A 27,874-nucleotide genomic window follows, 5' to 3' on the forward strand; every position below is an offset into this window, starting at 1 on the left:
TGCTCTCCGGGTGATTCATTTCTAAAAAAAGAAGGGAACCTGAGCGGAATTCACATGCACCCGCGCACACATGCACAATTTGCGCATGATGCACAGCTAGTTAGAAGGAGGACTTAAATGAACACTGCGCCCTGTCACCAGCTTGACGTCTGTGAGCATGGGTGGATGTTTACAGCGTACCGAGGGGTGACCCGCTTGCGCCGAGGGGGCTTAGCGGTGCGCTCCAGAAGAGAAATGAAACCTGATCAAAACGGATTCTTTCCCCAGGGTCCAGGCGTGTGGCGGCTGAGCACGCCCTGTTTTTACACACATCAAGCCATAAAACAGGTGCCAGAGGGCCATCAGGCGTGCAAACATTTGGCAAAAGCAGCGCTCCGGTCTGAGGACAATGGATCGGTTCAGAGTCCCCCGCACCAAGGAACTGGAATTTGGGGGTGTCCTAGGTAAGGAGAAGACTGCGGGGTGCGGGGCGGGGGGGGCCTTGTTTTATGCATTTCTCTGCACACACCTCCTGCTTTAAGAAGCAAGATGAAACTTCCCCCCACTCTTAATCTGGAATAATTACCCCACCGCCCGGTCCATAAATTAAAATCCTCACACCTTTGGAAATGCTGTTAATAACGGCCTTTCTATCCCTAGTTTTTAGCTCGGCAGATTGCAAGCAGAAATGGCGATTAAAAGGGCGACTACGACTACCATGAGTTGGGAAATCTTCAGTGAGCCTGGGATTAGAGAGATGGAAAACGGAAAGAGATCTGAACCAGCATCGCTAAGGCTTAGTTTTCCAGCTCTGGAGGGAGAAAGAGGAGTCTGGTAATGGTAGAATTAGGGTACCGTTGCCAACTGACCAGTAAAACCCCAGCTGGGTCTGCTCTTGTGCCTTTAACCATTACATGATTTGCAGAAATCTGCACTTGGAAGCTTTTCACATGGTGAAGGTAAGCATCATTACTAGCTCATGTCAGATGAGAGACAGCGCGGTGTAGCGGTGAGAGTGCTGGATCAGGACTGGGCAGACCCAGATTCGAGTTCTCATTCGGCCATAGAAACCCACTGGGTGACTTTGGGCCAGTCACTGAGTGACTCTCAGCCCAGCCTACCTCACAGGGTTGTTGTGATGATAAAAATGGAGAGGAGGACCATGGGAGGGGAAAATGCGGGACAGAAATGAAATAAACAAAGTTTGCTGCTGTTACTGACACAGGAGTTGAGGCTGTCGGAGAAGTTGGCGACCTAAAGGTGGCAGGCCGGGGGAACTAACATCCTCTGCTATTTGTCATTATTAATAGTAGTTTTGTAAAGGAATTGTCAATGCCCTCTTAGAGATTCCTCGAACCCTCTCACAGAAATGCAATCCTAACCCTTTCAGTTCAAGGTGTCGACTACGTAATTCCTGGCCCGCCCCAGTTTTTTAAAAAGTAGCTGAGAACACTTAACTGAACGGAAGGCAGTGCCGTTAGCAGATGCAGGACAGAAAGAAATTCAACAGGTGAAGCTTTAGCCGTCCCTGCATCTCCACACCAGAAAAACAATAACAGATTCGCCTTTTGAATTTCTGCCTGCTCTGTTGATTTCAGCCTGCTCTGCTGGTTGATTTAAAAGTATTTTCCTCCCGTTCCTCAGCCCAGAAGGGCTGCTGGACTTGGCTTACAACCCATCAATAACAGACGACAGCTCCTGCCCACATTCTTCGCATCGGAAAAAGACATGACACACAAGGAAGAAGCGATGGGGAGGGAAGAGGAAAAAAATAAGTAGAGTTTCAGTGGGGCTGGTGGAACATACCTGCTTACCTCTCATCTTCTGGGGAGGATGAGCGACAGCCCAACTGGACCAGATCCTTTGCTTGTTTTTCCTCACAGGGATAAGAGTCAGATTTTTTTACCTCCAGTAAGTTATAAGTTTCCTGTGTTCTGTCCCCTGCTTGGTTAGTGTTGGGATGCAGGACTCCTGGGTTCTGTATGGATTGGGTGACCCTATGAAAATGAGGACAAGGCTCCTGCACCTTTAACAATTGTATCGAAAAGGGAATTTCAGCAGCTGTCATTTGTATTTATTTATTACATTTATATACCGCCCCACAGCCGAAGCTCATTGGGCGGTTCACAAAAGTTAAAACAGTAAACATTAAAAAGTATACAAAATTTAAAAACCATCAGAAACATGGTATATATGGAAAACCTGGTGAAATCCCCTCTTCGTCCCAACCTTTAAAGCTGCAGGAGCTCTGCTTAGCGTGACCAGATACACAAGAGGGCAGGGCTCCTGCAGCTTTAACTGTTGTGACGAAGAGGGGATTTCACCAGGTGCTGCATGCGTACAAAGGACCCCTGCTGAAATCCCCTCTTCATCCCAACCTTTAAAGCTGCAGGAGCTCTGCTTATCGTGACCAGATACACAAGAGGGCAGGGCTCCTGCAGCTTTAACTGTTGTGACGAAGAGGGGATTTCACCAGGTGCTGCATGCGTACAAAGGACCCCTGCTGAAATCCCCTCTTCGTCCCAACCCTTAAAGCTGCAGGAGCTCTGCTTATCGTGACCAGATACACAAGAGGGCAGGGCTCCTGCAGCTTTAACTGTTGTGACGAAGAGGGGATTTCACCAGGTGCTGCATGCGTACAAAGGACCCCTGCTGAAATCCCCTCTTCGTCCCAACCTTTAAAGCTGCAGGAGCTCTGCTTATCGTGACCAGATACACAAGAGGGCAGGGCTCCTGCAGCTTTAACTGTTGTGACGAAGAGGGGATTTCACCAGGTGCTGCATGCGTACAAAGGACCCCTGCTGAAATCCCCTTTTCAATACAACTGTTAAAGATGCAGGAGTCCTCCTATCCGTATGGTCACCCTATCCCACCCCAATGCAAGGTGTCCTTCCCCTTTTCTAACCCCTCCATCTTTTCCCCCCGCTGCAGGGGCTGCTCTCCTCGTCGCCGTCATGCCTGCCACCGTTTTCTACCTGCTGCTAACCTGCAAGTCCGAGCCAGCCAGCCTTCTCAACGTGCCCCTGCCTTTGCCAACCTTCCGCTCTTTGTGGAGCCCCCAGGACTTTGTGCTGGTCTTGGCCTGGATTGGGCTGCAAGCCGTGTTGTACATGCTACCAATGGGGAAGGTAAGGAGACAACAGGGGAGGGTGGTGGATCCAATGTCAGCAGAGCAGCGAATCCACTCCGGGTTTCAGTCACAACCAGTCATAGTATGGGCCACTACTGAAAAGGCCCCGTCCCTCAAACACTGCCTTTTGCGGTGGGCAAGTGCAGGCAAGCAGGCTGGTAGAGGAGAAGGTGATTCTTCAAGTGGGGCTCCTTCAAACGGGCGATTTATTGCCCGCTTGTGACTGGCCACTCACGGAAGTTTGCAGGGCCATTACACGACGTCATCAATGACCAGGGTGTCTCCTGCGCTATCCCCTGGGAATCCCGCTTATAAAACCTCCCACAGGTAATGGTTCTTTTATAATAAGTCCTATCATGAAAGACCCCCTTGAAACCCGAGTTCCCACCTTCCTGCGTCTTGTTTTTGACAGGTCACTGAGGGGATTGCCCTTCGAGACAAGACTCGGCTGCAGTACCGTATCAACGGTAGGTAACCCCTGGGGAATCGGGAGTGAGGCTAGCTCCAAGGTCAGTGGGGCGGGGAATCCGCTCCGGGTTTCACTCCGAACCTGTCAGGCCGGTTTGGACTGAAACCTGGAGCGGATTCAATGCCACACTGGTAAGATTCTAGAATGCAAGGCAAGCTATAATATGGAAAATCTGTTTCAATTGCTATAGATATTGTCTGTTTTTTAAAAAAAATCTGTACTTTTAAAATGCTATCGTGACTTTATATGTACCTGCCCGGACCTATATGTACCTGCCCGTCTAAAAGCATATAATGTAGGTGCCAAGCAAATCTCCTTAGGGAGCTCATTCCACAGCCGGGGTGCCACAGCAGAGAAGGCCCTGCTCCTGATAGCCACCTGCCTCACTTCCTTTGGCAGGGGTTCATGGATATACTGCTATTGGGCAGTATAAAAATGCAATAAATAAATAAATAAATTATATTGTATACTGACTAAGTATGCAATCTTACACGTGTTTCGGCATGGCAGGTGAGATTACTGGGAGTGGTCGGACTTTTTTTCCTGTCTAAACATGCATAGGATTGCGTCCTGAATTAATCTTTATTTTAAAAGCAGAAAAAAACAAAAGAAAACCTTCCCACAAGTAAACAAAACAGAAAACTAGCATATCAAGGAGAAAGGTCCCTGCTCTGCTAGTTTTCTTCTTGCGGGGAGCTTTTCACCCATTCGAAAGTGTGTTCTTTTAGAGCGTCGTTCTGCCACCTCTGAACCTGACCACCTCTGCCTGCTGCATAAGCCCACGAGCAGATGAAATTCCTCTCTCGCTTGTGGCACGCCGTGGTCAGGATTAGAACACAGCACACTGAAGAACAGTTTTGCCGGGCCAGACCGAGGGTCCCCGTCGTTCCTCGTTCTGTTCCCATCTGCCTCAGAAGACCCCTGGCTTGGCTAATCCGATTTCCGTCTAAATCATGGCACTTTTTCTCCCTTTGGCAGGGTCGCACGCCATGTTGGTCACCGCGCTGGTCTTGGGGGCCGGGCTGGCCGCAGGGTTGCGCCTCAGTTACGTCTACGACCATTTCCTGCAGCTCGCCTTCTCGGCATCTCTCCTCGCCTTCGGCCTCAGCGTCCTTCTCTATCTCAAGGCTCTGCTTGCTCCAGAGACAGCCATGGCTCCAGGCGGGAATTCAGGTGAGGTCTTCATTCACACAGAAAGGCACAGCTATGCTCATGCGCACTCTGATAAATCAGCACTGGTGTCCTAGTCATAGAATCGTAGAGTTGGAAGGGGCCTAAAAGGCCATCAAGTCCAACCCCCTGCTCAATGCAGGAATCCCCCTTAAAGCATTCTTGACAGATGGCTGTCCAGCTGCCTCTTGAATGCCTCTAGTGTGGGAGAGCCCACAACCTCCCTAGGTTCCATTGTTGTACTGCTCTAACAGTCAGGAAGTTTTTCCTGATGTCCAGCTGGAATCTGGCTTCCTTTAACTTGAGCCCGTTATTCTGTGTCCTGCACTCTGGGAGGATCAAGAAGAGATCCTGGCCCTCCTCTGTGTGACAACCTTTTAAGTATTTGAAGAGTGCTATCCTGTCTCCCCTCAACCTTCTCTTCTCCAGGCTAAACATGCCCAGGTGTTTCAGTCTCTCTTCATAGGGTTTTGTTTCCAGACCCCTGATCATCCTGGTTGCCTTCCACTCAATCTGGAAGCGTACACACTCATTGTGACTTGCCCTCATAGCCACACCCCACACAAGGAGAATCCCCAAATTGCAGGCAGCTGTGTTAATCCACATCAACAAACCCATTTTAGCATTTTTCATCTCCTCCAGGAGTTAATGAGACCAATTGTCCATTAAGCACATAAGTCGTGCCGTGCTGGATCTGACCAAGGGTCCATCTAGTCAAGCACTCTGTTTGCACAGTGGCCAACAAGCTCAGAGACCCATAAGCAGGACATGAGTGCAACGGCACCCTCCCACCCATGTTCCCCAGCAACTGGTGCACACAGGCTTCCTGCCTCGGCTACTGGAGGGAGCACACAACCATCAGGGCTAGTCGCCATGGATAGCCTTCTCCCCCTCCAGGAATTTATCCACCCCTCTTTTAAAGCCATCCAAATTGGTGTCCATCTTGTGGTAGTGAATTCCGTAGTCTAACTCTGCGTTTTGTGAATTCTCTGCATTAAAACACGGCATGATTTATTGTCGCTGGGAAAACTCGCACAGACAGAGAGCTAGTGAGTGGGTTTGCACAACATGCGAACCCACACTTGGTGGCTGAATGTGGGTTCTTTGTTGAACCGTGGGTTGGCATGTTGTCTGAACCCAAGGCATTTCCTGCAGCATGGCTTATTTTTCTCGAACCTTCAGACCCATGGTTTGTTGCTGGGTTCTCCAGGGTAGTTCACAAGCCATGCTGCGGAAAATGTCCTGGGTTCAGACAACACGCTAACCCACACTTCAACAAACAACCCACATTTCTATAACAATCCACACCCAACCACTGAGTGAAGGTTAGCGTGTTGTGTGAACAGCCCATAGTCTTCGAGATTTCTATCAACCCAGTGTTGCTTAATCAATTGCTCTGGAGACTTCCAATTGCACGCTGTACATGACTTTGCAACTGTATATAACTGCTGAAGGTGTTTATCAGGCATCCATGATCATTAGGTTCAAAAAGATGAAGAAGTATAGCTTTAGGATTATTATTATTATTATTATTATTATTATTATTATTATTATTATTATTATCATTATTATTCCTGGCAATTTTTCTAGATTGTCCTGATGGGCTTTGCCAAGTCATGCTGTCTTTTACAGATTCAGGCATTTCCTGACAATTGAGCATATTTTAATTATGACCGCTTTCTGGATGTCAGTGTGGAAGTATTTTCGTAGGCCCCGTTTCTGAAGGTTTTCTGTACAGTTTTTTGATGTGATGCCAGTAACTGATGTGACTTTTATTATTATCATCATTATATTTATTTGTATCCTGCCTTTTGCCTCCTTTTCCTGTTGCCATAGTTCTTTGACTTCCATGGCCAGTGGTGTATATTTCTCTCTCTTTTCCTCTTCCTTTTCAACAACGTTTTTGTCATTTAGTATTGCTATGTCGATGAGGTATGTGTGTTTTTCTTGTTTGTCTATGACTGTTATATCTGGTCAGTTGCAAGGTATTGTTTTGTCAGTATGAATTATTATTATCATCTCTTTCTCGCTCATGATGGTTTTTCTAGATGAATATAACGGTCTTTGCCAAGTCATGCTGTCTTTTACAGATTCAGGAATTTCCTGACAATTGAGCATGTTTTAATTATGACCGCTTTCTGGATGCTGGTGTGGATGTATTTTGGTAGGCCCAGTTTCTGAAGGTTTTCTGTACAGTTTTTTGGTGTGATGCCAGTGACTGATTATTTATTTATTTATTTATTTATTTAGAATATTTATATACCGCTCCCCATTGAAAAATTTCGGAGTGGTATACAAGATAAAATGAAAATAAAAACAGAATAAAACAGTTAAAACAAAATTAAAAGAAGTGAGTAATGGAATAATTGTGACCTTTTCCTGTTGCCATAGTTCTTTATCTTCCACAGCCAGCGCTGTGTATTTTTCTCTCTTTTCCTCTTCCTTTTCTACAACATTTCTGTCATTCAGTATTGCTATGTCAATGAGGTACATGTGTTTTTTTTTTTTGTCTATAACTGCTATGTCTGGTCAGTTGCAAGGTATTGTCTTGTCCGTATCAAGTGTCCTGTCCCAGTATATTTCATGATCTGCATTTTCCAAGATTGTTTTGGTGTAGGTTGTTTGATGAGGTTGAATTTGATGGACAGTTGTTGGTGAATTATTTTTGCAAATGTATTGTGTCTGTCTGTATAATCCATTCCTGCCAGAATTTTACCATCGTCATCATAATCATTTTGTCTCTCCCCACCACCACTACAGGAAACCCTATTTACGATTTCTTCATGGGTCACGAGTTGAACCCGCGCATTGGTGCTTTTGACCTCAAGTTCTTCTGTGAGCTGCGCCCAGGCCTCCTTGGATGGGTGAGTGTCGCCGTTCTGCACAGCTCCCATTTTAAAGTTTCAGCTGGCTGTTTCATCAGCTGCTGCTGCTTTATTGCTAGTGGTTAATTGCATGGGGGGAAACATATTGGTCCGAGCAGGTATATATGGAAGGAGGCCGTCCTGCAGGTAACCTGGCCCCAAGCCACTGAAGAGAATACCAGAACTTTGAATAAACAGGGTCAAGTAGCAGGTAATGGTGGGGATCTTTGCCTGAGATTGTGGAAAGCTACATCAAAGTAGGTTAGAGAGGCCAATGGTCAGTTTTGGTATACCGGAATGTCACCAAATTGAGAGAAGCGATGGATCTGGGCGGTACTTAAGAACATAAGAGCAGCCATAATGGATCAGACCAAGGGTCCATCTAGTCCAGCACTCTGTTCGCACAGTGGCCAGCCATCCATCGGCCAGGGATGAACAAGCAGGACATGGTGCAACAGCACCCTCCCGCCCATGTTCCCCAGCAACTGGTGCACACAGGCTTACTGCCTCGAATACTGAAGACAGCATACAACCATCAGGGCTAGTAGCTGTGGATCGCCTTTGCCTCCAGGAATTTATCCAACCCCGTTTGAAAGCCATCCAGATTGGTGGCCATCACTTGCCCTCAGACCTCTCGCAGCCAGCGATCCTGACAGATGAGAAAGAAATGAGATGTAGATCGTTTATACACCTGGTTTATATTTGGTGATACTTGCTTAAAATCATCCAGTTTTGGTTTTCAAAACAAGCAAACACTAATTATCATCGCTTCCGCGGCTTAATTGGAGGGCACTATGGTGCATTGAAGTGCATGTGCATGCTGTTGTAATTTCTTGAACTGCCAGCAGGGGGCAGCCACTGGCATATTTAAATTCGTTGGAAAGGGTATTTGTGTTAAAGGGGGTGGTTGGAGGGGTTAAAAAAGAGTTGGATGGAGAAGGGGTTTTGCAGGGGATTGAACTCATTCCGTAGCTGACGTTTCCCCCTTTCTGCCGTCTCTTAGGCCGTGATCAACATGGCCATGTTAGTGAAGGAAACGGAGCTGAGGGGCAGCCCTTCCTTGGCGATGATCCTGGTGAATGCCTTCCAACTTCTCTACGTGGTGGACGCCTTCTGGCATGAGGTAGGTTCCACCTGCTGTGGAATCCACACCGGCCTGAAAATTTGGCGAGATTTCCTGGGACGATCTCTGGTTTTGCCAGAAGTCTTGAATTCCTGGGTTCTGCTCCGATCTCTGGTTTTGCCAGAAGTCTTGAATTCCTGGGTTCTGCTCCGATCTCTGGTTTTGCCAGAAGTCTTGAATTCCTGGGTTCTGCTCCGATCTCTGGTTTTGCCAGAAGTCTTGAATTCCTGGGTTCTGCTCCGATCTCTGGTTTTGCCAGAAGTCTTGAATTCCTGGGTTCTGCTCCGATCTCTGGTTTTGCCAGAAGTCTTGAATTCCTGGGTTCTGCTCCGATCTCTGGTTTTGCCAGAAGTCTTGAATTCCTGGGTTCTGCTTCGATCTCTGGTTTTGCCAGAAGTCTTGAATTCTGGGTTCTGCTCCGATCTCTGGTTTTGCCAGAAGTCTTGAATTCCTGGGTTCTGCTCCGATCTCTGGTTTTGCCAGAAGTCTTGAATTCCTGGGTTCTGCTCCGATCTCTGGTTTTGCCAGAAGTCTTGAATTCCTGGGTTCTGCTCCGATCTCTGGTTTTGCAAGACGTCCTGAATTCCTGAGTTCTGCTCCGATCTCTTGCGAAGCGAAGCAGTTACCAAAACAGGCAGAGACTGGAGGCAGTGCTGAGTTTATAGGGGATGCACATTGGCGTTTTTGTACTTTCCTTCGCTGCAATAAGGACTAGAAACTTCGTTCGTTTTTATACGAGAAAAAGCAGACATGGAGATTTTCAAGTCTGATACCCCAATTCTGCACTTTCCTAGCGCTGAGATCGAATGCAGAGGGTCAGTGCCGGCCCTAGGTTTTGGGGCGGCCACCTCCTCCCTCAGTGAGCACCCCCTTCTCACTACCATGATCCTCAGCTGCTCATCACGGCCACCGCTTGCTTGCTGGACAGGCAGAAAACCAGAGAGAAAGCTGTCCTTCTTCACTGGGCATCACTGTTGTCTCAGCCAGAGACAGGGCCGGCCTTACCATAAAGCAGAGTGAGGCAAACACCTCAGGCAGCAGATCCTGGGGTGGGTGGGCAGCACTGGCAAACGCCCAGACTTTTCCTTCGCTTGGAGGACACGGCTGTGTGTCCCACTTGGCTTGTTTTTCACCCCAGAGGATGCCGAGCTATTACCGGCATTGAAGTAAGATCTAATTGTGATACCTGTACATGGAATGGAGGGGAGGCCCTATCTTGTGCTTTGCCTCAGGCGGCAAAATGTCTCGGGACGGCCCTGGCCAGAGAGGCAGGGGAAATGGAGGAATTAATCCAGGGTGTGGGGAGACTTGCTGGGCGACTTTCTTATACACATTTCTTATGTTTCTCCCTGAAGGAAGCCATCCTAACCACCATGGATATAGTCCACGACGGCTTCGGCTTCATGCTAGCTTTCGGAGACCTGACGTGGGTTCCGTTCTTGTACAGCCTGCAGACTTACTTCCTGGTAACCCACCCACAGAAGCTGAGCCTGCTCGTGGCTGCGGGGATCATTCTGCTAAACGGTGAGTTGGGCTGCAAACACAGCCTCTGAGCATGTACAGAATACATTTCCCTCTTTTTCTTTTAAAAGCGGTCGTGGGCAACCATCAAACGTGTGGGGCCATGGGGCTTTCTGTTGAGGAGAGGGATAAAAAGCCTTTATAAAATGGTAGTAAACCATGTGGTCTAGAAACTTGAAAGGGCAGAAAAAGACAAGCAATATTCAAGATTCCCACTAGGTCAAAGATATGCAGTATTACTTGCTGAGCCTAGAGATGCCTCAGTCATGGATTTTGTCCTGAATGCTTTTGTCCTGAATTTTCGGAGGGAGAAGATGGGAGTTTGTCTACAGAAAAGGACAGGAGCAAAATGACGTGGCCTGAACGAAGTGTGCAAATGCGCATACATTTAAATAATTTGATGAATGATGATTCTGTTCATCACTCTGTTCCTTCAGCCTCCTCTCTCCCAGATTAACCCCACGATATTTATGGACTCTGTCTCCCTCTCTTTCCTGCTGCCCATTTGTCGGTCTGCGTTCACCCTCCCCTCTCCTCCCCGCCCAGGGCTAGGCTATTCCATCTTCCGTGGGGCGAACTCCCAGAAGAACACCTTCCGCCGGAATCCTGCCGACCCCAAAGTAGCTGGTCTGTAACTCTTACAGCATGTTTCTGTTGATAACGTACTAGGTGCTGTACAAAACGCAGCATCCATTTGCAACTGACTTCCTTTCTGTTTCTAGTGGATTTTTAAAAAAATGTCAGTAGCGTGTGTGTGTTTGTACTGCAGCAGATACCTGTATTTTAAATCTAGACAGCAATCCTTCGATATATGCATTAGAATCATAGAATCATAGAAAAGCAGAGTTGGAAGGGGCCTAAAAGGCCATCAAGTCCAACCCCCTGCTCAATGCAGGGATCCTCACTAAAGCATCCCTGACAGATGGCTGTCCAGCTGCCTCTTGAAAGCCTCTAGGGTGGGAGAGCCCACAACCTCCCTAGGTAACTGATTCCATTGTCGTACTGCTCTAACAGTCAGGAAGTTTTTCCTGATGTCCAGCTGGAATCCGGCTTCCTGTAACTTGAGCCCGTTACATGTCCTGCACTCTGGGACGATCGAGAAGAGATCCTGGCCCTCCTCTGTGTGTCAACCTTTTAAGTATTTGAAGAGGGCTCTCATGTTTCCCCTCAATCTTCTCTTCTCCAGGCTAAACATGCCCAGTTCTTTCAGTCTCTCTTCATAGGGCTTTGTTTCCAGACCCCTGATCATCCTGGTTGCCCTCCTCTGGACACGCTCCAGCTTGTCTGCATCCTTCTTGAAGCGTGGAGCCCAGAACTGGACGCAATACTCTAGATGAGGCCTAACCAGGGCCGAATAGAGAGGAACCAGTACCTAACGTGATTTGGAAGCTCTACTTCTATTAATTTCAGCCCAAAATAGCATTTGCCTTTCTTGCAGCAATAGTAATTTTTATTAACATTTACATACTGCCTGATTTGCTAAAAAAGACACGCACAAACCAAACAAAAACGAAACACAATAAAAACAACAACAGTAAATCATAAAAACAGCTACAATTTAAGAGGTTAAATCATAGAATCCTACAATAGTAGAGTTGGAAGGGGCCCATAAGGCCATGGAGTCCAACCCCCTGCTCAATGCATCCCTGACAGATGGTTGTCCAGCAGCCTCTTGAAGGCCTCTAGTGTGGGAAAGACCACCACCTCCCTAGAGAATTGGTTCCATTGTACTGCTCTAGCAGTCCGGATGTTTTTCCTGATGTCCAGCCGGAATCTGGTTTCCTGTAACTTGAGCCCACTACTTCTTGTAAAAACTGTTCATGGTGAAGGCTAGAAGGAAATTAGTCACAGGCTCATTTGATCTACCACCAGGCTTTTAAATGTCCTTTTCATCTGCCTTAGGTTAAGGTATTGTCAGTGCCAGTCCACTGTGTCAGACTCTTTTTAAAAAGGCACTTCTGAAGGGCTTTAGCTAGTTCCAAGGGCCATGGCCATACGTGTAAAGAAGTGAGCAGATTACCCGAATGTTACTGCTACTTTTTATTCAGGATGGCTTTGCACCAGCCTCTTGTTAAAAAGTTTAAGAAGGCTATGATCTGTGTAACTATCTAGAACTGGCCGCCTTGAGTGCCAGTTTTGGTAGAAAGGCAGGGTACAAATAAAATTATACTCCAGGTCCTGCACTCTGGGAAAAAGTTCTCGATCCTCCCAGAGTGCAGGACATGGAATAACGGGCTCAAGTTAAAGGAAGCCAGATTCCAGCTGGACATCAGGAAAAACTTCCTGACTGTTAGAGCAGTACGACAAGGGAACCAGTGACCTAGGGAGGTTGTGGGCTCTCCCACACTAGAGGCCTTCAAGAGGCAGCTGGACAACCATCTGTCAGGGATGCTTTAGGGTGGGTTCCTGCGTTGAGCAGGGGGTTGGACTCGATGGCCTTGTAGGCCCCTTCCAACTCTGCTATTCTATGATTCTATGATTCTTGCTTTTTTCTATCTTAAATTTGAATGGGAGGAGGCAGATGAGGACCTGCCTTTGCCCGTGAACAATAATGTGCATTGCTGGCCAGTCTTTTAATGTTTTGGGTTTTTTTATGGCAGTGAAAACAAGGATTTTGGACTCTTGCCCTGGGGACATATCCTGGAGGTGAAGGCTATCCGTGGCTACTAGCCCTGATGGCTGTGTGTTACCTCCAGGATCAGAGGCAGTAAGCCTGTGTGCCCCAGATGCTGGGGAACATGGGTGGGAGGGTGCTGTTGCACCGTGTCCTGCTTTGTGGGTCCCTGGTCGACAGCTGCCTGGCCCCTGTGTGAACAGAGTGCTGGACTAGATGGACCCTCAGTCTGATCCAGCATTAGGGCTCTTCTGATGTTTTTAATAAGAGCCTGAAGCTACAACATGCAGTTTTGGGGGGCGTATTTTTGCCGTTGCCCCCGGATTGAGGCCTCCGGAATCTTCTCCGAAATGGAATCTGGCCCGAATTTCTGCACCTTAAGGCTTAACTCTGTGCACGTGGTGCTGCTCGCACAGAAGTAAAGAGCGTTCGGGTGCTCCTGCATGGAGGACGTGGGAGACCATGCCTTCCTAGGCATCCGTCGCTGCCCAGTTTGAGGACGGGAAGAATCACCCGTGGCAATCCCTCTCAAACATTCTTCCACACTGGCCTTCTTGCGAAGCAAACAGCCACCCTCTGGCCCAATTTGGATGACATTTGGGGACCCGAGGATGGGATAGGCTGCTTAAATCCCAGCCGGACCCCACCGCAGGCCTTATTTTATCTTGTAAATGTCTCTTGGGAAAGCCAAGGGTGGAGGCGGGCTGTAGCATGTGTGTCCAGGGACGGTTTTGGATGCAGGGCCATGCAGGATGGGACGGCGAAGTCTGTATGTTAATGCTAGAAACGCCCTTCGTTGCAGGACTCCGGACCATCCCCACGGCCACAGGACGGCGCCTGCTGGTGTCAGGGTGGTGGGGCTTCGTCCGGCACCCCAACTACTTAGGGGACCTCATCATGGCGTTCGCGTGGTCCTTACCGTGCGGTAAGTGGGGCGGCTGCCAGTCTCAAACCACGTCTCTCTTTGTCTCTGGCCGATTCACTCAAAACATGCTTTCAGGAGGCTCGACGCACTCGGTGTGTTTTGAAAGAATGACGTGGTCACGGGGGAATGGCTTGTCCTGTGTTAGATAAGGTTGCTTTGGGCCTGTCCAGACAACACGCGAAGCCTGGGTCTTGCAGGTCCTGGTTCCCACCGGTAGTCTGAAACATCTGGAGGACATCCGGCCGGGGAAGGTTGCTTTGGGCAAGAGGTAGACCGCCAGATGTTTTGGACTTCAACTCCCATGAGGCCCTGCCACCACGACCAATGGCCAGGAAGGCTGGGAGTGGGTCTCCAAATCCCCAACCCTACTTGAGAGTATCCAAGAACTGGATTCAGGGCCTTCTTGAATTGCTACCTTCTTGAATTGCTACCTCTCCCTGACGTCGCTCTCCGTTTTCTCTCCTCTCAGGCCTCAGCCACATCCTGCCTTATTTCTACGTCCTCTACTTCACCTTGCTCCTGGTTCATCGGGAGGCCAGGGACGAACACCAGTGCTTGAGGAAATACGGCCTCGCCTGGCAGGAATATTGCCGGCGCGTCCCGTACCGGATCTTCCCGTACATCTACTGAGATGCCGTTCGGACGCTCGGCTCTCACCTAGGACCACAGCGATGCCTACGTGCCACGGCGAGAAAGAAGGTGCCACGGCCCGCTGGGCAGAAGTCTCAGACCCCACTTGACCAACATGGCTTGTTCCTCCCATTAAAGAAAACGTTCCCTTGCCTCCGAGGACACTTTGATCTGGAGATTCTTTTGCTATGCCGCAATTTGGTAGAAATCCCACTCAAATGGGCAAAGCTGGGCAAATATATCTATCTATCTAAATGTGCAGCCTTCCCACCCAAAGTCCAGATTCCGTGAATATGCAGATTTATCCTGTGCCTGGAATACAAGAGAAAGGGCGTCAAGCTATGCCAAGACAGCTGGCTAACTTGTGCACTACTGGATCCTGTGCAGCAATAAGGACTAGAAACTTGGTTTAGTTCCCCCCAACCCCCAAAAGCAGAGATTCTTGGGAGGCGACATTTCTACAACCAACACTCATTAAGCTGTAGGAAAGATGGAGCCCTGTTTAGATGGAATTAACGAAGCAATACTAATTGGGAGATCTGACATTTTACAAAGCAAACGGATTGTAATTTGGGATGGTGAGAACAACCATCACAGAAATGATCAAAAACGGACATAAAAAAAATCTCAATCTGATTTTTTTTAAAAAAATGGTTTCTAATTAAGTTTGGCGTCTAGGGCTGGATTATATGTTGTCAAGAGCGCTACTTTGGAGGATACAACTCGAGTTTCAGCTTTAATAAAGGAAGGTTTGAGACTCAAAGGTTGCATTTCTCTGTTCTTAAACAGTAAATGTGACACTGGGAATAACCTGAATAATTTCTAGCGCGGAAAAAAGTGTTTAAAAATTGCTGTCATAACGCTACACCGGGTTTGACAATAAAGATTCTAGCTAGTGGTTCCATTTCAAATTTTGGAAGGGGAATTCTTAGTCAAATTTGGAGAAATTTCAAATGTATGCAAAAGTTTTTATTTTAATCCACATGCGGAGGTTGGCACTCGCATAAATCAGCTAAAGAGGAAGTATGTGTTCTCAATCCCACCACGACCACCATGTACTAAAGGACTGAATGTTGTGAAGAGACTTTTGACATTATTTTACACTGGAGTTGTCTAGCGCTGATGCTAGAACAATCACACTGGCTGAGCTGAAGCAAACTCTTTAATATGAACTGGTTAAATCGGATTTCTTCTCTAGGGAGGCCCTGGCGAATTTGGGAACTGGGGGGTTGTTTGTTTAGGGTATTTGGAAGGAGAATGAACAAATGAAACTTATTTTAATAAAGCCTGCATTAAAACCTTTTCTCTATTTGGAATATAATTTTGTGTGTGTGCAAAATTTCTGCTCAGCACTTTGGGGAAATCAATGCTGAATGCAGAAGTTTTGGCACAGATTAAGCGGAATGTTGTCCACGTCATGATGGAAAACAATGAAGAAAGCCATCTCCAAAGGAATCATAGAATAGTAGAGTTGGAAGCCATCGAGTCCAACCCCCTGCTCAGTGCAGGAATCCACCCTGAAGCATCCCTGACAGATGGTTGTCCAGCTGCCTCTTGAAGGCCTCTAGTGTGGGAGAGCCCACAACCTCCCTAGGTCACTGGTTCCATTGTCATACTGCTCTAACAGTCAGGAAGTGTTTCCTGATGTCCAGCTGGGAAAAATTCTTGACTGTTAGAGCAGTACGACAATGGAATCAGGTAGACTAATTTCAGATTATTAAAACATGACATGCTTAGTTATTAATAGCTCTGCTGTGTGCTTCAAAAACTTCAGATGATTTCATACAGAATAAAAACACACACACCCCTGTCCATGGCCTCTGCTCATCCAGTTCTACCCTCTGCCCCCATCTAGACAAGATGGACCTTTGATCTCACGCAATTCTTTACTGTGTCTCCTCACGATCATTCTTCAGCCTGTAAGCTCTTTGGGGCAGCGATCTACTTTAAAAACAAAAACGCAATGATAAACTCGTGCTCTGCTTGCTTGAAGAGCTACTGTTTTATTTATTTATTTAGAATATTTATATATTCTAAATTGAAAAATTTAGGACCCATTGAAAAATTTCGGAGCGGTATACAAGATAAAATGAAAAATAAAAACAGAATAAAAGTTAAAACAAAATTTAAAAGAAGCAAAAACAGAGATTCAAGGCTGCATATTAAGGAAAGGCTTCTTGGAATAAAGATGTTTTCAGGAGGCGCCGAAAGGAGTACAAGGTCGGAGCATGCCTGACCTCCAGAGGCAGGGAGTTCCACAGGAGGGGAGCCACCACGCTGAAGGCTCTTCCCCTGGTGGATTCCAATTGGAGGATGGATCTAGGTGGAACCACCAGGAGCAGGCCCTCGGATGACTTCTGTGACCGGGCAGGTTGGTAAGGGAGAAGGCAGAGCTCTCTCAGGTATCCTGGTCCCAAGTTGTTTAGGGCTTTGTACACAAGTACGAGAACCTTCAACCTGGCCCGGTAGCGAATAGGCAGCCAGTGCAGCTCCCTCAGCAAAGGAGTTACATGCTGGAAAGGGGCAGCTCCGGACAACAGCCGAGCTGCAGCATTCTGCACTAGCTCCAGCTTCCGGAGCAGCTTCAAGGGCAGCCCCACATAGAGCGCGTTGCAGTAATCCAGCCTTGAGGTTACCAATGCCTGTACCACCGTGGCCAAGCGATCCCTGTCCAGGAGAGGCCGTAGTTGGCAAACCAGCCGAAGATGGTCAAAGGCACTCCGAGCCGTGGCGGCTACTTGAGCCTCCAACGACAGAGATGGGTCTAAGAGTACCCCCAAACTACGAACCTGTTCTTTCAGAGGCAGAGCAACGCCATCCGGAACAGGCCATGAGCCTGTCTCCCGGACCCGGGAACCACTCACCCAAAGGGCTTCTGTTTCCCTCACATGTCCCTCATAATCATGGTGGTTTCAGCTGCAATCCCCAAAATATTTATTGGGAATACAGTGGGATTTCCCACCCTCTTGCCACAATAAACATGCACAGCTTTGAGACATTAATCGGGTTAAAAGGAAGCCGGAACGAAAACAGACGGCCAGCTCAGCAAGGAAGTTTACCTTTTATTACAAATCCCCTCCTCACCCTCAACATCTCTTTAATCCCCGGCCGTGCTCCGTTTCAAGGTGTTCGGTATAGAGGCAGAAAGGAGGCTAATCTATACCCATCTGTGCTCAGGTCTAATCTAAGAAGTGATCCAGTGTTGTTATTTTCCAAAGCCTTCTTTTTCCAATTTCCTGCTGAAGGATCCAATCCCGTTTCCAGTAGAGCGATTCCGTCCTGGGCTGTGTGGCACCTGCGACAGGTTGAAGCGCTCAGTCCAATTCTTCTATCAAGGGTCTTTTGGAGGGGGGCACTTTGGCCCCCCACATCTTCTCCAGTTCCTGGGTGACAGCGCCCACTTCCTTCGCCATGTCCAGGTGGGACTTGTACTCCCTCTGTGCCTCCAAGGCCAGGAGGGTCAAGGCCTCCTCGTTCTCGTTCACCCAGGACAGGAGAAATTCGCACTTCTTCTGGGCTCCGAACACCTTGGGCCGGTCTTCGGCAGGTACCTGCCTCTTCCCGTTTCTCAGCAACCTGGACAGATGGGCGAGAGCGGCCAAGGTGAATCCCTTCTGTTTCACCTGGCGCTCCCCCATTAAGAGCTGGGCCACCGCGAGCATCACGCCGCCGTTGCCCAAAGGGCATTCGGGGTACCGGTCCACCGTCACCGCCTGCAGGGCGGCTTGCAGGGCCTCCGCCGTGGACCGGTACACCTGCTTGGCCCCCAGAGCCCCGGAGACGTCCAGGACCGTTTCGCAGAATTCGGGAAGCGTCGTCTCCGCTTCGCCCACATCCCCGTTATAAAGTGACAGGGCGTACGCGTAGGCATAGAGCACGTTGGGCAGCTGGAAGCGGACCAGGGGCGAGAGAGGCGAGCCGATGAGGGTGGCCAGAGGCGCGATGACAGCGGGCACGGCGGGCACCGAGTTCGAATCACCCGCAGGCTGCGGAAGGCTCTGGGTGCCAGCAGCGGTGTCTTGCGCCTGGATGGGAAGCGGAGGCCGGGTGTTGCGCTCGGAGGCTTCCTGTGGGGCTTGGGCATCCGTGGGGCCCAACTCCTGGATCAGGGCTGCCCCACGGCTGCATGCCACCCACCAGGGCTGCCAAGGGGGCAGCAGGGCCGAGATCTCCCCGCTGCTCAGCATCCGCTGGAAAGCCTTCCTCTGCTCGGGGCTCAGCTGCTCCCACAGGCCCTCGAGCGCCTCCTGCGCCGAATGGGGGCCGAGGCCTAGCTGGGGGTCCGCATCCCCGGGCTCGCGTAGTCCCCGCAGCCGGAGGAGGGCCTCCCTCAGGCGGCGGCGCGAAGCCTCGTCGCCCCGCTGGCCCCGGAGCCGGAGCTGCAGCTCGCGGCTCTGGAAGTCGCGGGCGCACGAGCCGTGGCCCCGGTAGCAAGGCACGGAGCAGAAGCGCAGGTGGCAGCGCGGGCAGGTGTACGGGGCGCGCTCGGCCAGGCACAGGCCGCAAGGGGGGCTCGAACCCGCGGCCTCCATGGTCGGGAGGGCGGCCGGCGGGGCGCGAGCGCGCTCGGGAGTTTCCGCCAGCAGTCGGCGACTTCCGCCGCCGAACGCTCCCCGAGCGGCCGCCTCGGAAGCCTTCGTTGAAGATCGGCTGTTTCCGCCCGCTCTCGGGCCAGAAGGAAGCCGGGTCTCCGCCGGCTCTCTAAGCCAGCCTTCTCCAAGCTGTGGAGCCACAGACTGTGACCCACCCACCCCCATCCATCATCCCCAGCCAGCTGATGGGTGGGAGATTCAGGACAGAAGAAAAGGAAGGGCTTCTTCACGCAGCACCTAGTGTGAACTATGGAACTCACTGCCACAGGATGCAGTGATGGCCGCCCATGAAAAGGGGGCTGGATCAGTTCCTGGAGGAGAAGGCGATCCATTATTATTAATTAATTAATTAATTAATTAATTAATTTATATAGCACCATCAGTGTACATGGTGCTGTACAGAGTAAAACAGTAAAACAGAGTAAAACATTCCAGCTTTGCCGCTTAAAGAACTGACGCCCAAATGTATTTTTTTTTCCTCTTCCCTCCTCACGGCCTTGACCTCGTATGTTGTGACTTAAATTAGAAGTTCGTAGGCAGAGACTGGGAGTCTTTTTTGGCTTGAAGAACAGGGCAAAACCAAAATGCTTTAAATAAAACAAACATGAAAACAGAAGAGTGCGACAACCCAGCAGTTCACAGAAACGGGGGTTGTCCTCCACACAGTGGCGGTGTGCTGCATGTATATATTTGCTCTGCAGCAAGCCCTCCCCCGCATTGTTTTAATAACTGAAGGTTTGCTCTTCATGTTAGGCACCTTTGAAAAGCATTATTGTGTGATGGCTATGAACAGTTCCATGTAAGTCTTGCCAGCATGCAAAATAGCAACTTGTGTTGCATTTTAACGTTTATCATAGAATCATAGCAGAATTGGGAGGGGCTTCTGAGGCCATAGAGTCCAACCCCCTGCTCAATGCAGGAATCCCTCTTAAAGCATCCCTGACAGGCAGCCCACCAGCTGCCTCTTGAAGGCCTCTGATGCAATTCCACGTGCACTCAAAGGAATAACCTGCAACCTTTCTGTTTTAAAAGCAGGGACTGTTTTCCCTGTCTATGCAACCATCTTCCTAGGCAAGAAGTTCTACAGCAGGCGATTCAAATGCCTTCTCAATGCTTTCACACTGTGGGAATCGATCCATGGCTGGGCACATCCCCCTTCAAACGGCAGCGACAGATCTCTGTGAAAACATCTGCACACGCAGAAAAGCGGCATAAGCAGGCAAAAGGCCGAGACGTTCGGCTGACATTCCCTCCGGAATGAAAACTAGAATATTTCTTGCATAGGTGTTCATCATGTGAGCCTTCACGTGCAGCTTGAAGCACTGCAGTCAAGACCAGCCAAGATCCAACTCTTTATTTCTCAGGCTTCAACCCAAATAAAGACCAAATATGTTGTCACTGCCATCACTTCCTTGTTATCTACCTGTGGCTCTAAGCATCTTTGGGCATAGGTTTGTAAAGTATCAGGGACGTGAATAATGCGAACTCAACCTTGCTCACTCTAGTTGTGTTGGACTAGTGTTGGCTGGGGGTTTATGGGAACTGTAGTTCATCACATCTGGAGGGCACCTCGGAAGGCTGCATTATATACAGACTAACAAAACCAACTCTGGAAAAATGCCACCAGCTGTGACCTGCCGATTTTAAACGGGTATCATTTGCCCTCGGCTTTTCCTGAACATGGCTGGTGGCATATCAAAGTGGGGGGGGGAATCCAATCCCATTTATTTATTTTTATTTTAAAAAGAAAAAGATCTTTCCTTTCAAAGATTTAAGTGGATTTAGAAAACCTCCAATGGTCGAGAAAGCCATGAGGCAAATACATTTCTGCTCTCCGCTTCTACTAATCCTGCAGACATCGAGGCTCTGGGAATGTTTTTGAACCAGGTAGCAGAATCCCATTCTGAGCCCAGAGCCCATAAAATCCCACCACCGCAAATAACTAAAAGCAACCTCCCACCTTGAGAGGTAGCATACAAGTTGGGGGAGTGGGGGGGGTACTAACAGGGAAAGGCAGCATTTGATTGGCCACTACTGGGCTCAAGTGATAGGAAGCCAGATTCTGGCTGGACATTAGGAAAAACTTCCTGTTAGAGCAGTACGACAATGGAGCGTGTTCAGAGGGCAACCAGGATGATCAAACAAATCCCTATGAAGAGAGACTGAAAGAACTGGGCATGTTTAGCCTGGAGAAGAGAAGATTGAGGGGAGACATGATAGCACTCTTCAAATACCTGAAAGGTTGTCACACAGAGGAGGGCCAGGATCTCTTCTTGATCCTCCCAGAGTGCAGGACACGGAATAATGGGCTCAAGTTACAGGAAGCCGGATTCCGGCTGGACATCAGGAAAAACTTCCTGACTGTTAGAGCAGTACGACAGTGGAACCAGTTACATAGGGAGGTTGTGGGCTCTCCCACACTAGAGGCCTTCAAGAGGCAGCTGGACAACCAACCATCTGTCAGGGATGCTTTAGGGTGGATTCCTGCATTGAGCAGGGGGTTGGACTCGATGGCCTTGTAGGCCCCTTCCAACTCTGCTATTCTATGATTCTATGACCTAGGGAGGTTGTGGTCTCTCCCACACTAGAGTCATTCAAGAGGCAGCTGGACAGTCATCTGTCAGGGATGCTTTAGGGTGGATTCCTGCACTGAGCAGGGGGTTGGACTCGATGGCCTTGTAGGCCCCTTCCAACTCTGCTATTCTGTGAATGGATCCAGCACAGCATCTTAGGCGCCCAACTAGACCCTATGCAAAACCGACCCTCCAGCTTGCCCCTGGGCAGCCCAGTCCATCTCAGCCGAGCGGCTGCAGCCCTCAGCTCGGAGGGAATGAAAGCCCTAAGGAAGAAGAGGCACTTAGGAAGAGCCACGACATCAGGCAACGGTTGAAGCAAATATCAGATTTATTAGATCGCTGGGCGCTGTCTAGGAGTTGGCATTGGGCCCCTTCTTCTTGCCAAAGCCGGGCACAATGTTGACGAAGCGGCGGTTGTACTGCATGCGCCTCTTGGCCCGGCCGGTCTTCTTCTTCTTCTTCTCTTGCTTAGCAACCTTGGGGGGGGGGGGGGGGACAGAACCAAACGTCAGCAGAGGCTCTGCGGCCGGCCTCCACCTCTCACAGCCCTGAGGCCCCGCCGTGCTTATCCTCGCCTTCGAAGCTTAGCTCCCGCAGCCGTTTTACGGGCGAGGGGTGGGTTCGCTGGTTCTCCACACACCCCGCCCCCACCGGGGACTCTCCGCTGCACGTTGCCCGATGGGCAGAGGGTCGGAAGCTGCCGTTCTCCCTACCCCTATATTACAGGGGTTTCCCCCAGAAAGCATTAGCAATTCTAGGGCTGATTTGAAGCCGGGCTCAGGCCACTCAGATCATCAGCGGTGCTGCTGTGCAAAGTGCCTTCCCACACCCGCCAGCCCCCAAAGCTGGAAAGCTTCTACGCCAGGCAAGTGCTTCCGCAGAGACCCACAGACTATCGTTCAGGTAAGCTAGTTCTCAGCCCTTTGCAGTTCACCTGCGGCTCTCCTTTCTAGAGCTTTTCCTATTACCCAGCCCTCCAGCAAGAGCCAGGCTCAGCTTCCCCACACTACACTAATGGGGCTTTGCTGCTCAGAGTCTTCCACACTCAGCAAAGGGAGGCAAAAGCAAAAACCCAAAACCATTTGATGCTGTGGGAAGAGAGAACAGCGAGCGCCTTTTCTCCCAAGTTTCAGGCCGCCAAACCCTGTGAAGCACAGGCTGAAAGGGGTGGAGAAACCGCTTTGCCACTATTATTTATTATTTATTATTATTTATTTATATAGCACCATCAATGTACATGGTGCTGTACAGAGTAAAACAGTAAATAGCAAGACTCTGCCGCATAGCCACTTCAGCAGGATTTCACTCAAGCACCTACCTTTGGGGTCTGGCCTCTCACTTTGCCGGCACGAGCCAGGGAGCCATGGACCTTACCTGGGCAGAGGGAACAGAAGAGGTGCAATGAAGGCTGCTGTATCGATATGTTGCTTAAGAGCGCGATCCTATGCACATTTAGACAGAAAAAAGGTCCTAGAATTCCCAGCAATGCTGGGAACTGTAGGACCTTTTTTCTGTCTGAACATGCATAGGATTGTGCCTTGAATGGACTTAACGGGAGTCATCAGAAAATCAAAGTAGGAGACTAAAAGAACTGGGCATGTTTAGCCTGGAGAAGAGAAGATTGAGGGGAGACATGAGAGCACTCTTCAAGTCCTTGAAAGGTTGTCACACAGAGGAGGGCCAGGAACTCTTCTCGATCCTCCCAGAGTGCAGGACACGGAAGAACGGGCTCAAGTTAAAGGAAGCCAGATTCCAGCTGGACATCAGGAAAAACTTCCTGACTGTTAGAGCAGTACGGCAATGGAATCAGTTACCTAGGGAGGTTGTGGGCTCTCCCACACTAGAGGCCTTCAAGAGGCAGCTGGAAAGCCATCTGCCAGGGAAGCTTTAGGGTGGATTCCTGCATTGAGCAGGGGGTTGGACTCGATGGCCTTGTAGGCCCCTTCCAACCCTGCTATTCTATGTTTCTAACTGACCAGCCACAGTTTTTATTGGTACTTTCATTTTAAAATGTTCAATTTTAATCTTTTAACTGTTTTATTGCTATGTTCACCGCTCCAGAATTTATTTTAGTTATGGAGCGTTGTACAAATATTATGTGGGCCTTATTCATGAAAAGTCACACTTGGGCCCATGAGATGAATATGTTAGATCATCCCTTCACAGGAGGGTCAAAGCCGGGCAGGGTAAAGGCTCCACCATTTTACTTTAAAGTTCACTCTGCATAACCTTTTCATATCAGGTGCATCAGCAATCTGTAGCTTCGAACGTCTCAACACAACTGCCATCCCTGATGTCGTCGTCCCCCAAACCGGAGGCCTTCACACTTACCACCCAGCATGCGTGCAGCAACCTCCAGCGTTGTGAGGTCGCTGATGCCGCACTGCCCAATGATGGCACCATCTTCCAGGGGAGTCCCGCCTAAGAGAACCACCTGGTCCTCAGGCGTGATGCCTTCCAAGGACTCTATGCAGGCCTAATGGGAGAAGATGATCAGAAAAGAAGCCGGGGATGTTTCAACTCGCTAAAGCATCCCCTGATACTTAGGCAAGCCCCAAAATGCACATCAATAGTCAACATTTTCAGCACATCAATAGCCAACATTTTCAGCCGCTCTAAGATGTCAAGAAATACTTTTGTAAGCCGCCGTGAGGGCCTTTTTTGGCTGAACGGCGGCATAAAAATCCTTAAATAAATAAATAAAATAAGATGGGAGATCTCACTGCCGAGAAGACAAGCTGCCCACACTTCTTGCTGCTTCTCCAATAGCCCTTGGGAATAGAGTCTCAGGATGGAACTGTACATTACATGCAAATGCATGCAACTGCCAATACATCTAGGGAAAAGCAACAGAGGCGTGACAGTGCATCTCCACGCATCAGCCCCTGCTGAAAACCCAGATGGGTCTTTGCACAGGTAGATATCTGTCTGGAACCCAGCAGCGGGGAAGGATTGGGGTGGAGAGGAGAACGAAAAAACTGCAGTAGAAAAGCAGTGAGCCGGCTCTTCGATAAGAAATACCCACCACTACACACACAGCACGCTGCTTTTCCCTAGTGACTATCAGGGCTTCGTTACATGGATTGTGTAGTTTATTTACCTCCTCAAATTTATATCCTGCAGTTTCTCCAGCAGAACACAAGGCAGCACACATGGAGTGTTCAGCTGGCCTTCCATCCTTATACTGACTGGTTTAGCTTCAGCAAACGCACAGACTAGATCCCTGACCCTAATGCCATACAATCCTAGAATCAGATGCAAAGGACCAAAAGGTAGCACTCCCACTATTTTTCATACATGTTTTCTCCCAACGGCAACAGGTAATACTAGCAAAAGACCGCTCAAGCGCTGAAAAAGAACACGTGAAGCCCAGATGTCCGGGCGACTTAAGCAAACAAGCTAAGCTGCAATGGAAGAGAGTAAAAAAAGAAAAATAACCTCTCAGAGCCTCGAGCGAAAGCATCCTATGAGAGAATCCCTTCCCGACTTTAAATGTGGTAACTGGGTACCATACAGTAGGGGCAACACTCACTATAACCGTGCCACAAGCAAAGTACAGTACAACTAGCGAGGTTCAACGCCCTTCACCGAGGGGGTAAATTTAGGGTTCAAAGGTAAGGAGACCTTATAAGAACTACATTTCCCTGCTCCTTCAGTAAGAGCTGATCAGCAAAACAGGAGCTTGACAGGGCAGGATACAGCTTCCTTACCTTAAGGTGAGCAACTGTTTCTTGCCCGGACACCTCAAGGGTGTGTAGATTCTGAGCACGAATGAAGAGCTGCATGGTTCTACCTGTGCTGAGAGGAGAGAGTGGGAAATTAGCAGGCATTGTTTTGAAGGTAAGGGCAGAAGATGGGACGTCTGGCACCCCCGCCTCTAGCTGCAAGACATCCCCACCCTGGAGACACGCACACACATACTTTTCACTGTAAATCCTCTCTTTACTCTGTAAAGTAGTGCTCAAGGTAAGGCGGCTGTTTAACAGCCCACTCGGAAGTTGAGTTTCTCAAGACTCTCTGTTCAGCCTGCTGTTTCACCGCTTCCTGGCAAGAACTAAAGTTTCCGAGAGGGAGCTGTTTGAAAGACTCCAACCGGAGTTTAGGGACTCGGAAAAGCTGTATATGTGTCTTTCCCAAAATGGTGCAGAGAATAAAGTCCACCTGGGAAGGCCAGCCAGGACTCCGTTGCTCTCAGTCAAAGATTAGCGTCTTTCCTAAGCAAGACAAACACGCAGCGTCATCTGCTGGTCCAGCCCCAGCACAAATTCTGTCCTAGAGAACAGGAATTCAAGGACCTGCCATCTCTCCATTATCAACTCGTTTGCTCATCAATCCAAAGGGAGAGGCGGGTAAGAAATTATTATTATTATTGATTTACATGCCCAGGCTTGAACCTCAGCATCTCCAGGTAGGGCAGGAAAAACTCCTGCCCGTCAGTGTTGACAAAACTGAGCTAGTTGGACCCATGCTGTGACTCAGTAGAAGGCAGCTTCCTAGATCTCTCTGAGTTCTCATCCACTAGCCCAATCATCCCAAAGCCGGTCCACCAGCCCTGCTAAAAGACCCCCTTCATCAAGGCGCCTCTTCCCCCAACCGTCACCATCAACAGCCATTCCAGCAGGCTGTAACAGAGGGAGGGCCATTCCACCAGCTCTGCTAAGCCTCACTCTTTCCTCTCCCCTCCTCATGCCTTTTTCCTTGTGTGTCGTGTCTATTTAGATTTTAAACCTACGGGCAGGGACTGTCTTCTTTGACTGATCGATTGTAAGCCGCCCCAGAAGACTTCTGTGTCGAAAAGAAGGGTAATAAAATTTAGTTCTCCAGCTAGTCCCCCACCCCACTAAACAGGGACACAGAAAGCTGCCTCTTCCTGAGTCAAACCCTGGATCCATCTAGCCGAGTGTTGTAAACTCCGACTTGCAGCAGCAAATGGCTCTTCAGGATTTCAGGGAGGATTTTTTCTAGCCCTCACTGGGGATCAAACTTGGGGTCTTTGTGGCCCATCTATGGAACCCAGGAGTCCAAGCTCTTTCCCTCCATCTCCCTTGAATGGCAACCTACACAATAACCTCACCCCATCGGTTACGTCCTTTTCCAAGGTGAGGTCAAGAGCTTTTTATTTGCCAAAGGCACTTTTCACGATTCCTATTTGCTTCTACTGTTGACTCCGTTCCCTCGCTTGCTGACTCTCGGTTTTTATTTATTATTACATCCAGCCTTTTTTCCTCTTCATTTCTCTTCCTCCTCTCCTATCTTATCCTCAACCACCACCACCCTGTGAGGTAGGCTGGGCTGAGAGTCTGTGACAGGCCCAAAGTCACCCAGTGGGTTTCCATGGCCAAGCAGGGACTTGAACCTGGATCTCCAGACTCTGTTCCCTCATTTGCTGCCTCTCAGCTTTATTTATTATTACATCCAGCCCTTTTCCCTCTTGCAATGTAGCTTACATAATCCTCTTCCTCCTTGCCATCTTAGTGGGCTGGGCTGAGAGTCTGTGACAGGCCCAAAGTCCCCCAGTGGGTTTCCATGGCCGATCGGGGACTCGAACCTGGATCTCCCCACTCCCAGTCCAACACTCTAACCACTACGCCACACCACCTCTTATTATCTGTATGCTGGTTGCTTCTAGCCTGGCCTAGGGAATGCCAGCCACAGCACTCTGCCTAGAGGTAGGTAATAAAATGAACAACAACTAATCATATATACAGTTTTGCTATATTCTGTCATATTTTGCCATATTCCCGAAATTCCTTTTCATGAAGGGGAGGTTAATAGATATATTTTGTATATATATAAACTAAAATAATAAAAGCCCCTTCTTCTAACCCCCCACCGGGGCAAAAACAGGGGACCCAGGCGTCCGGCGGAGGGGGGACCCAGGCGTCCGGCGGAGGGGGGGACCCAGGCGTCCGGCGGAGGGGGGGACCCAGGCGTCCGGCGGAGGGGGGAACCAGGCGTCCGGCGGAGGGGGGGACCCAGGCGTCCGGCGGAGGGGGGGACCCAGGCGTCCGGCGGAGGGGGGGACACAGGCGTCCGGCGGAGGGGGGGACGCAGGCGTCCGGCGGGGGGGGACCCAGGCGTCCGGCGGGGGCACCTTCTCTCTCCCCCACAGCCCATCTGCCTCCCCGGCAAAGGGGACGCCGCCTGAAGCGCCGCTATCAGCCTCCCCCTCACCCCGCCTCACCCGTCACGCTCCGATCCAAGATGGAGGCTGGAGAGAAAAGGAGAAGCTGCAGCTTCGCGCACGCAGACGCTGAGAGGAAAAGGAAGAGGCGGGGCTA

At 49.5% G+C, this 27,874-nt stretch overlaps 3 protein-coding genes across 4 annotated transcripts; 1 reads left to right on the forward strand and 2 right to left on the reverse strand.

The window, feature by feature from the left end:
- The first annotated feature begins 388 nt into the window (after positions 1–388).
- On the forward strand, positions 389–14,447 carry TM7SF2 (transmembrane 7 superfamily member 2). Its single transcript, XM_063145859.1, has 10 exons — positions 389–443; positions 2,911–3,107; positions 3,522–3,576; positions 4,557–4,751; positions 7,509–7,612; positions 8,616–8,735; positions 10,091–10,259; positions 10,803–10,883; positions 13,673–13,795; positions 14,265–14,447. The coding sequence occupies exons 1-10, from the start codon at positions 389–391 to the stop codon at positions 14,423–14,425; spliced, it is 1,260 nt and encodes a 419-aa protein (XP_063001929.1). The 3' UTR covers positions 14,426–14,447.
- A 3,020-nt stretch (positions 14,448–17,467) lies between these two features.
- ZNHIT2 (zinc finger HIT-type containing 2) lies at positions 17,468–18,957 on the reverse strand. Its single transcript, XM_063145656.1, has one exon. The coding sequence runs from the start codon at positions 18,955–18,957 to the stop codon at positions 17,740–17,742; it is 1,218 nt and encodes a 405-aa protein (XP_063001726.1). The 3' UTR covers positions 17,468–17,739.
- A 2,946-nt stretch (positions 18,958–21,903) lies between these two features.
- On the reverse strand, positions 21,904–27,870 carry FAU (FAU ubiquitin like and ribosomal protein S30 fusion). 2 transcript variants are annotated; one of them, XM_063145868.1, is made up of 5 exons: positions 27,778–27,870; positions 25,304–25,391; positions 23,925–24,069; positions 22,912–22,967; positions 21,904–22,069 (listed from the first exon to the last, which is right to left on the reverse strand). In XM_063145868.1, the coding sequence occupies exons 2-5, from the start codon at positions 25,376–25,378 to the stop codon at positions 21,944–21,946; spliced, it is 402 nt and encodes a 133-aa protein (XP_063001938.1). In that variant the 5' UTR covers positions 25,379–25,391; positions 27,778–27,870; the 3' UTR covers positions 21,904–21,943. The 2 variants fall into 2 exon arrangements, with proteins under 2 accessions (XP_063001938.1, XP_063001937.1); XM_063145867.1 differs by having other exon boundaries at positions 25,304–25,386; positions 27,778–27,853.
- Positions 27,871–27,874: the final 4 nt, after the last annotated feature.

Source organism: Elgaria multicarinata, chromosome 21, assembly GCF_023053635.1.
Source record: "Elgaria multicarinata webbii isolate HBS135686 ecotype San Diego chromosome 21, rElgMul1.1.pri, whole genome shotgun sequence".
NCBI lineage: Eukaryota > Metazoa > Chordata > Lepidosauria > Squamata > Anguidae > Elgaria > Elgaria multicarinata.

Coding starts and splice junctions, on each gene's coding strand:
- TM7SF2 (XM_063145859.1), top strand. CDS start 389: ATGGATCGGTTCAGAGTCCCCCGCACCAAGGAACTGGAATTTGGGGGT. Junction 4,752..7,508: donor GGCTCCAGGCGGGAATTCAG/GTGAGGTCTTCA, acceptor CCACCACTACAG/GAAACCCTATTTACGATTTC. Junction 10,884..13,672: donor TGCCGACCCCAAAGTAGCTG/GTCTGTAACTCT, acceptor CCTTCGTTGCAG/GACTCCGGACCATCCCCACG.
- FAU (XM_063145868.1), bottom strand. CDS start 25,378: ATGCAGCTCTTCATTCGTGCTCAGAATCTACACACCCTTGAGGTGTCC. Junction 24,070..25,303: donor AAACAGTTGCTCACCTTAAG/GTAAGGAAGCTG, acceptor TTCTCCCATTAG/GCCTGCATAGAGTCCTTGGA. Junction 22,070..22,911: donor TGAGAGGCCAGACCCCAAAG/GTAGGTGCTTGA, acceptor CCCCCCCCCAAG/GTTGCTAAGCAAGAGAAGAA.
- ZNHIT2 (XM_063145656.1), bottom strand. CDS start 18,957: ATGGAGGCCGCGGGTTCGAGCCCCCCTTGCGGCCTGTGCCTGGCCGAG.